Source organism: Engraulis encrasicolus, chromosome 15 (genome assembly GCF_034702125.1).
Source record: "Engraulis encrasicolus isolate BLACKSEA-1 chromosome 15, IST_EnEncr_1.0, whole genome shotgun sequence".
In the NCBI taxonomy this organism is placed as follows: Eukaryota; Metazoa; Chordata; class Actinopteri; order Clupeiformes; family Engraulidae; genus Engraulis; species Engraulis encrasicolus.
Genome location: NC_085871.1, coordinates 45,962,649 through 45,972,723, shown reverse-complemented (window position 1 = coordinate 45,972,723; position 10,075 = coordinate 45,962,649). Strand labels below are relative to the sequence as shown.

Here is a 10,075-nt window from a genome sequence, read left to right as displayed (position 1 = left end):
GGGTCTGGGGCACTGAGGCCCTACCGCGACTTTTGATATATTATCTGCATGACATTATATGATGTTGAAACAAAATGACGAACAAATAAAACGGAACATTTCCATGCGCAACTAGGGTCTTCATGCTCGTGCGCCAATGGAACTCTCAAAGGCGACAGGCACACACGCACGCACACACACACACTGGAGGCAGGAGAGGAAGACGGCTATTTGCCAGACCATGGACTATTATCTCCCAAATATGTCTCGAGCAATCAAATCATATACCCGACTGTCCACACCTTTGTTTCTATTGACATTTTCATGCGCTAAGTCACTACCTCAGACCGGTATCAAAACTCGCAATCAAACTCGCAAAACTAATGACGAGGCAAAATGCGCACACACGGGGGGAAGACAGGAAAGCCAGCTGATTGACCATACCATGCCCAAAAATATCATATGGGGCTCTCATATCCAACAGGCTGTCTTCAGATGTCAGTTTTGCAGCCCAAATAATGCAAATATGCTATAATTTTGAATTTCTAGTTGAAGTAGCTTGTAATGTAGTTCGCTACATTTCCAGATGGTTGTAACTAGCTTAATAATTCTATTGGATGTAGCTTGTCTAGTGGAGCTAAATGTTAGCTTACTAGGTTCTACAAATAAGTAGCTTGCGCAGCCAGACACTGTTCTCGCTGCCTCGCACTGTACACTGTCCACTCCAGTCACACGCAGACGCCCAACAAACACAAGCGAATATACACACATCACATTACATATGGTAACTAAACCACCCTGGCAGGCCACCATGAATTCAGGAAAGGTGTGCATTTTTGAAAGTGGTGTTCGCTTGGTGACAGCTAGCACAGGTGTTTTGCTTTGTGATGGCAAGTTAAACGGAAGACAGACAACTACATCGATAACAACATTGACAACAAAATTGCCACCAAATAGTAGGCTAAACTTAGCGCTTCGGCGAGCACATCAAGGGGAAAACAAATTTCCTACCTTATTCTGTCCTGTCAATTCCTGTTACTTGAAGATAGAGGCAAAATATCCATTTAGATTCGCCAAATAGGCTATCCATTTGATAGATGTAGTGGGGTTGAATAACGAATGCTAAAGAGGAAAATGTCAACATTGTGACCTATGGCTGGTGGAAAAAAACGAATGATCTATAAATGAAATGTAGTGGAATCCCAATTTATTCTAGAGGTCATTGCTTTATCAAGATATTAAACATTCCAGATTTCATTTCATATCATAAGCCACGAGCCCGCCTCATCGCCTGGCTCTGTTGAAGCCAGTAGAACTGACACCTGATTGGTTGACCGCAGCATGACATCGCCGCAACGAGGCTAGATCTACTGACAAGGTGGATAGGCACTTCAGCAGGGAACCCTCGTTCTGTTTCCTTGTGTATGCCTGCGACACTCCATCGCTGGATATAAAAAAAACGTGATTTTATTTTTTCATTTTATTTATTTCTTATGACAAGTTTGGGGAAGCTAAGCTTCCCCTAGCCTCTTAATAGCGCCGCCCATGTGTGCTGGGCTATTTTAGGTTTCAATAAAGTAATAAAGCATTAGAAAAGTAAGTAAAAAAGCACTGAATTAAATTAAACGATTAGTCGACTATGAAAATTCATGCTGACTAATTTTTATAGTCGATTAGTCACGATTAGTCGATTAATCGTCCCAGCCCTAAAAGACAGTCCTAACAATGACACATTTTCATGACCATAACACGTTTATGACATTGACACAGTGACGTGCAGTGAAGGGTATGGTAGGGTAGGCAGTAAATATAGAATATATATCTATTTATATATATATATATTAACGGTGGGTTCGGTCCTCCCCCAGAAAAAAATGTATTTCTTAGATGCAATTTCCTGCATTTTAACCAAATCTGGAGAGTCACTATCAGCTAAAAACTTTTACAAATGTGTGTGTGTGTGTGTGTGTGTGTGTGTGTGTGTGTGTGTGTGTGTGTGTGTGTGTGTGCTGTGTGTGAGAGAGAGGGGGGCCTTATGCCACAAGGTATGGTTTGAATAGGCAAATAGGCCTATTCACATAAACATGCTGATATTTTCTTTAATGTGCAACAAATTAGTAGGCCTATGTTTCTCTAAATACTGTAAATATAAAGTAGGCTATAAGATGCCATCAGTGCTTAACCACCACAGCTCTAATAACTAAATAAGTAAATAGGCTACACTATTTAGACATTTGGACATTGTCAGTAGACCTAAATCTGAAACAATAAGTGAAAACATAATTTCAATTTCTTGAAAAGGCCAGCTACAATTATTTGTTTTGCCAAATTGCCAAATTAGCTCCAGGACCCATACTTTGTACACCTTTAAGGACCTGTAGGCCTACATTTTACAATAATAATTTAGAAAGCTACAACATTTTGGGGGAAAAGCTTTAACTTTTGGCTTTAGCAGTTGATTTTGTTGCTCTTCTGTTTATTCTGTTGCAAATGCCAGGGCGTTTCACATGGATGGAGGGTGGCACAGTGTAGCCTACTTTTGAAGATAAAATGTCTAGTTCACCAACTGTGAATCACACCATAGCATGTGAGGGGGAAACGATTTACATTTAGCAATAAACCAACCTAGGTAACAGCTCCTGCCTCACTGCCGCGTTTTGTGCTGATAATCAAACACTCACAGACAAGAAGGAAAGTAGGCAAGGGGGCGGGTTGCTTGCAAACATGACCCGTGCATTCAGACAGTATCGAGTAAACCAACGAAACCACTTCTGAGACTCATCCTTGTGCGTGATAGTATTCTCAAACACTTCAGCTACGGTTGTGCAAGGTGTTTCAAATAAAGTCAATTTGTGAGTGCGGAAGCACTCCGAGAAACCATCCCCAGTCAATCGTCCTGTTCCACGTTGATCTCAACTCGCACACCGCGCACTTCAAAAGAACGCAGCTGCACTTGCTAACAGGCTCCACACAACTCACGCATTGCGTAGTCATCATCATAATAAATTAGGGAAATGGAGTCATGTCGTACGCTCAAAAAAACAATCTCGCGTCGATATTAACACACACACGGTCTATTCATGTCCACCACCGCACAACCAATCTTCAATGTCAACACCCTGACAAACGGTGACAACAAAAGGCACCACGAACAAACTTGAGCATGTTCATGTTAAAAGGCTACCCGCAGCATAATAATTAGATGAATCTTACCTTAAAGCAGAATCACAAGTAGGCTGTGTTTTTCATGCAAGCTAGTTCCATTAAAAGCCCGGGGTGGTTGACATGATGAAGACATTTTGTCCCAGTGCAAACTACTTGAAGCTGCTACCCATCTGATGTTGAATATTTCCACAATGCAGCGATTGCAAACGGCTCAGCTGTCTGTCACTTTAACCGTCTTTCTTGCTACTTCTCGGCATTTTTAAAAAAAATAATAAAGACAAAAAGCCAAAGACTGCCATGTTTTCTTTCCGATACGGCTAGAGATTTGAACAAGCCTTGCCTTGCTAGTTGTTTGCTATCATAGCTGCCTGTAGGGCAGAAATTGGCTACTACCTGAATTGTAACAATTTTTCATTTTGGGCGCTGTGATTGGCTCACATACTCCCGCCACAGAGTAAAGGCTCTGCTTTTAGTCCCATTGACAAGCTATGTGACAACTTAATACGCATGCGCAAACTTCTACATTGACAGCATTGAAGGCAGGGTAGGCAGAGGAAAAGCGAGCCTTACCGGGCTGCCTGGCTGGCATTCGAAAGCTCTGATTTCAGCCTGTCTCTGCTACCAGCCGGGACTGCGCGTTGCCACGGCAACCTGCCCAAGCCTGAGCGCTTTGCTTCGTGCGATTACTTAGGTTTTTGATCGTTGTCCTGTGTATACTGTACTTTAAACAGCTCATAATTTATGCTGAATCAATGTTATTGTTGTGTAGGCCTATGTGAACTCTGAAGAATATTTTTTTAAACACGTGTTAGTTTTTATTTTTAAGACATTTATCCCAGGGTAGGCACTGCCTACCCTGCCTACCCTGACCGCACGTCTCTGCATTGACATAATGTTTATGACTCATTCATGACTGTGGCAATGACAGTGTTTTGACACAGTCACAGTCTTCTCACGGTCACCTTCACTGAAACCAAAAACACTGAACTGCAAAAAGTGCTCGAAATATAAAATGAAATTGCTCCTACACAGTCAATGACTATGACTGTCATATAATGAATATTCTGTACAGTATTTATAAGCAGTGGTGTGGAACAGGGGGGGGGGGGGGGGGGGGGGGGGAAACCCTGACTCATTAGGGCCCCCCAGCCCACCTGGGCCCCCCCGGGGGCCCTCCTATGGAAAATGTTCCATGGAAAATAATCTTGGGGGGCCCATAAAAGAGATTGTACTGGGCCCCAAATTTGGTGTTACACCCCTGATTTATAAGACAATTGGTCATTGTCTTCCAAGTTTCAATTTCACAGTTTTCTTCAAAGTTGATTCTAACGCTGTATCACTGCTGGTTTCATTGTCCTGAAAGTTTAAACTTTTCAGCTTCTTCAAAGGTGATTCTAATGTACGTAGTATCACTGCTGGTTTCATTGTCCTGTAAGTTTCAACTTTTCAATTTCTTCATCAAAGACGATTCTAATGCAGTATCACTGCTAGTTTCGCTAATCAATCACTTTTGATCACTCAATCAGATCAATCAATCAATCAATTAATTCATCTGTGGAGGGTTTCTGGCTTGATGAACGGCACATACGGTAGATGCTTAAGGCATCTCAATCACACTCCGTCAGGGCCAGTGTTGCCAGATTGGGCGGGTGCCCGCCCAATTGGGCGACTTGGGATGAACGTCTGCGGGTAAAAACAGGGAAAATTGGCCATTTGGCATTTTTTTCAGCCATTTTGGGCCCATCATAAAAGTCAATGTAAATTGTTGAATTTGGGCGGAATTTCGCACATTTTGGCGGGTTTTTGAGAAGCTTTTGGGGCGGGATTTGGTCAGACACATCTAGCAACACTGGCCTGGGCTAGACTGGGAGAACAATTCTAACCCGGGCATTTTTTTTTTTTTTAGATAGACCACCCCCTCTCACTGCCCATCTGCTTTCCTACAATATTATTCCTATTAACTTTTCTAAGATATTATGGCTCACTCCATTACCTACAATCATACTATTTGGTGTTCAACTATTTGATATTCGTTTAATTGTATCGAAAACAAACACGCAGATACTACAGTGGGGTTTTCTGTGGCAACATATATAATTTTATTTTAATTTTCACAATGACAAGATGAGTGTGTGTGTGTGTGTGTGTTTGTGTGTGTGTGTGTGTGTATGTGTGTGTGTGTGCGCCGTTGACAGGCAAAGTCAAGGAAAGGGCCCCCACACCTAATACATAAAATGTAATGAGGACCCAATTTGCCCCCCCTGTCTTCCTGGGCCCGGGACAACTAACCTGTTTGTCACCCAGTCAGCCTGTGTGTGTGTGTGTGTGTGTGTGTGTGTGTGTGTGTGTGTGTGTGTGTGTGTGTGTGTGTGTGTGTGTGCTTATGAGGGCCACTGACAGCTTTAGCCAGGCCCAGAGCAAAGTCAAAGAAACCAATATGTGACTGACCCGCCGTTGGCTGTGTGTGTGTGTGTGTGTGTGTGTGTGTGTGTGTGTGTGTGTGTGTGATGAGCGCCGGGCCGGGCTGGGCCCACTGACCCGTTTGTCGACCCCTGTCTATTTTGTGTGTGTGTGTGTGTGTGTGTGTGTGTGTGTGTGTGTCTCCCTGGGTCTGTGTGTCCCTCTGTGTGTGTGTGTGTGTGTGTGTGTGTGTGTGTGTGTGTGTGTGTGTGTGTGTGTGTGTCTGTCTGTCTGTCTCCCTGTGTGTGTGTGTGTGTGTGTGTGTGTGTGTGTGTGTGTGTGTGTGTGTGTGTGTGTGTGTGTGTGTGTGTGAGTGTGTTAGAGGATCTGTGTGACAGGGCAGCTGTCTGCGTCGTCTAGGAAGAGCGTCTGGAACATGTGGTTGTAGAAGTCGGGGTGGTATTTGCAGGCCCGCTCACAGTCGGGACTGAAGTTAACCTCCAGGAGCTGGGGGCGCATGATACGCTCACCTGAAAAACACAACAAACAACAAACAAACAACATAAATGAGTCAAAGAAAAGATAGATGGATGGATGGACGGATGAGTAGAATCTAGGACCTCATAATACGCTTACCTTTACATTTACTTGTAAAGATTTATTTGTACAAATAAATAAATAAACAAAATAACTAACTAATTAATTAATCAATATGATCTGGGGGCGCATGATACGCTCACCTGAAAAACACAACAAACAAGAAACAAACAACAATGTAAAGACCAAGGTGTACAAACAAACAAACAAATAAACAAATAAATAATAATAAAAAAAGAATCTGGGGTGTCATGATACGCTCACCTGCAAAACACAAAAACAAAAACAAAGTCCATTTACTTGTAAAGCCTGATTTGTACCAACAACAAATAAATACTTTTTTAAAGCCTTTATTATTTTTTCGATAGCACAGTGGAGGAGAGACAGGAAGCGAGTTGGGAGAGAGAGAGATGGGGAAGGATCGGCAAATGATCCGGGCCAGAATCGGGGCACCTAACCCCACATTGCTCCAGGGCCTATAACCAATACCCTGAACCTAAATAAGTCGCTTTGGATACAAGTGTCAGCTAAATGTAATGTAATGTAGTGTTTTCATTTGAGGCAGTCGCACTATTCAGAGTAATGAGTAGACTGTTGTACCTTAAGTACTGTATATCTTTAGCATGGCCTTTAGTACAACCTTTTCTGTTCCTCTTGCACTATGACTGGTCAAGACCCTTAATCCTCTTCTCAATCACTCCCTACGGTCAGATCTTTTGTTTTTGTAATATCTTTTTCTGTCAAAGGATGTTCAAGCAATGCAAACATGTTGTTTCTCATCCTGTAGCTTGCAAGTCGTTTTAGAAGATTGTTTCCCCGCATACCCCCAACCACTCACACTAATTTGAGGCACTCGCACTATTCAGTCAGTAGACCCTTGTACCTTTAGTATATTTTTAACATGACCTTTAGTAGTCTGTTCCTCTTTCCTCTTTCCTCTTTCACTATGACTGGTGGAGACCCCTGATCCTCTTCTCCATCACTCTCTACTGTCTGATTAATTTGTAATGTCTTTTTTATTTCAATGGACATTCAAACAAAGCTAACATATTGGAAAAGAGAGAGGGGATGAGTTGCGTCTGTAGGGTAATTGCGTAAATGTTGTCTTTCATCATGTAGCTTGCAAGTCTTTTTAGAAGATTATTTCCCCGCACCCCCACCCCACAGCGAGTCTGTACCGAGGCCCTGTAGTGTAGTGCAGACTGGCTGAGCGCTCTGTGGTTCACTGGGTCTCATACCACTAGGCTTGTGCACTGCTTGTACATTGCTTAGGTCAGTGGTTCTCAACCAGGGGTACGTGTACCACTAGGGGTACGCGAGCACACTGCAGGGGGTACTTGGAAACATGTCATTTTATCAAATACATGTAACTTAGTTACGTTGGGATGGAGAAAGCGATATAGAACTTGACTTAGGAGGTACTCATGGCACAATGAAAAGGCTTGGGGGTACACAAGACAAAAAAGGTTGGAAAACACTGGCTTAGGTCAGTGGTTCTCAACGGGGGCGGTACAGCCCCCCTGGGGGCGTTGGGGAGCTCTAGGGGGGCATTGAGAAGGAAGGATACAGCTGAGAGGGGGCCTAAGTGCTTAGTTGCCATTGGGGGGCATTAGTCTTATTTTTTAATACTACAGGGGGGCGTTGTCAGTCTAATGATTATGTCAAGGAGGCGTTGGAAGGCTTGTGATGAGGCCAAGGGGGCGTTTGTTAAAAAAAGGTTGAGAACCACTGGTTTAAGTCCTTGAATGTGAATATATTGCGTATCGCTAGGGTAATTGCTCGTGAGTAAGGCAAGGCAAGGCAAGTTTATTTATATAGCGCATTTCATACACAGGTGCAACTCAATGTGCTTCACAAAGTTAACAAATGTAAATGAAAGGAAACAGGGAAGAAAGAAGGAAATTAATTAGAGTCAAAAATCATTTAAAACATTAAGATAAAAATAATAATAAAATAAAATAAAACAAATTAAATAAACATAAAAATAAAAAATAAAAATAATAAAAAAAGAATGATATGTAATTTAAGCTAGGGGAAAGCATCTGAGAACAGCTTTGTCTTGAGTCTAGATTTAAAGCTATCAATAGTGGGTGTAGCTTGCGTACTGCTTGTAGAGTAGAGGAACTTTATTGATACCCAGGGGGAAATTAAGGATTGTGCACTGCATGAGCACTGATTGTGCATTGCTTGGGGCTTCAAGATGGAAAAAGTAAAATGGAACAAAATCAGGTGGCCTTCTATGCCAATATTTGCATAGCAGCAAAGATCGCTCTGAACAGCTGTGTCAATAATGTCTCAAATGCATCATGCATCACCGCACCACACATTTAGGTTGAGTTGCCCCAAATGCATCATGCATCACCACACCACGCATTTAAGTTGAGTTGGCTCCCGTTAAAGCAGTGTTTCTCAAAGTGGGGCGGAAGGCCCCTAGGGGGGCGCGGAGGTATTGGAGGGGGGGCGCGTGAAGTCAGGAGGCTTTTCTTTTTTAATACTTTTCTGCTTTGCCATTGAGTCAACACATTCACTTTACAATCACAATATGTTCATTAATTTATTCACCAATATTTAGAGAACATCATAGGCCATATACGTGTATATTAGGCTCTAATAAACTTTACGAAGGCCTATTTATTTATATTTTCGTAACCATTTTGCTCGAGGGGGGTGCAGACAGACACCCTTCTTCTGAAGGGGGGAATGGCAAGAAAAGTTTGAGAAACACTGCGTTAAAGGGACATAAAATACACATCCGTGCAGAACATTTAAAGGTGCACTGTGCAGGAAATGGCCAAAAAAGGTAGTGCAACTATGCTGCTCATTGAAACTGGATTGCCTATTGCCAAATTTGACCTTTTCATGAAAGTTTATTTTGACTCCCGCCAGGGTGGTGGGGAGAGTATTTAACCAGTGCTCTACCCCATCCTTGTCCATGACTGAGGTACCCTGAGCTTGGTACCGTCCCGCCGCACTTTTCCCTTTCGGGCGCCATTGGGGGCTGTCCCCTTGCACGGGTGAGGCATAAGGTCTGGTCTATGAGGTCTATGGGATATTACAGGTGATTCTCGTAAATATTTCAGTACCTTCCATAGCAATATCTTACTACCATACTACAATAAGAGTATACAATACTACAGTACCTTGTTGTGTTTTGTCCCATTTCAGCATCGATGGCATATTACAGGTAATTATCGTGAATATTACTGTACCTTGCTGCATTTTGTACCCTTTAATTTTCTTCTTGGAGCAGGCGTCACTCTTAATTAATCTCTGAGGGTGCTGGCCCAAATTTCAAATTCAATGTTTCAAGAAGGAGGCCGCACCTTGCATAGTAGTGTTTTTTATTGCACATTTTGTCCCATTTGAGCATGAGGTCTATGGAATATTACAGGTGATTCTCGTGAATATTTCAGTACCTTCCACAGCAATATCTTACTACCACACTATAATACGAGTATACAATACTACAATACCTTGTTGTGTTTTGTCCCATTTGAGCATGAGGTCGATGGCATAGATGGCTCGGGAGGCAGGCTATTACAGTACCATATTACAGGCTTGTCGCATAATACAGTACCATATGACAGGTAATTATTGTGAATACTAGTGGTGTGGATCGGCACTGCCCTCACGATCCAATTCGATCACGATTCGGGAGGTAGTAGATCCGATTCGATTCGATTCTATTAGATCCAATCCGATTCGATTCAACTCTACAATGCATTGCAATGCATTACATTTCTACTGAACGCAAAGCAAATGTTCAGCCATGATGAGGAAATACAAGTAGTCAGATACTGAGCAACAATTTATTGGCTGTTTTCTGTATCAGTCTGTATCAGTCTTGCAATGTTTTGAAGTGTTTTTATTTAATTTAACAATCATTTGCTCCCGAAATATCCATGGAAGTAATTGAAACTTAAAAAAATTGCCG

General features: G+C 42.4%; 1 protein-coding gene across 1 annotated transcript in view; it reads right to left on the bottom strand.

Annotated features, from left to right (window-relative positions):
- Positions 1 to 5,872: 5,872 nt before the first annotated feature.
- Positions 5,873 to 10,075, bottom strand: part of ttll12 (tubulin tyrosine ligase-like family, member 12) — a 79,576-nt gene continuing 75,373 nt past the window's right edge. The window contains exon 14 of the mRNA XM_063217550.1: positions 5,873 to 6,074. Within this exon, the coding sequence (XP_063073620.1) occupies positions 5,923 to 6,074 (152 nt within the window). The 3' untranslated portion in view covers positions 5,873 to 5,922. The remainder of the gene's footprint in view (positions 6,075 to 10,075) is intronic.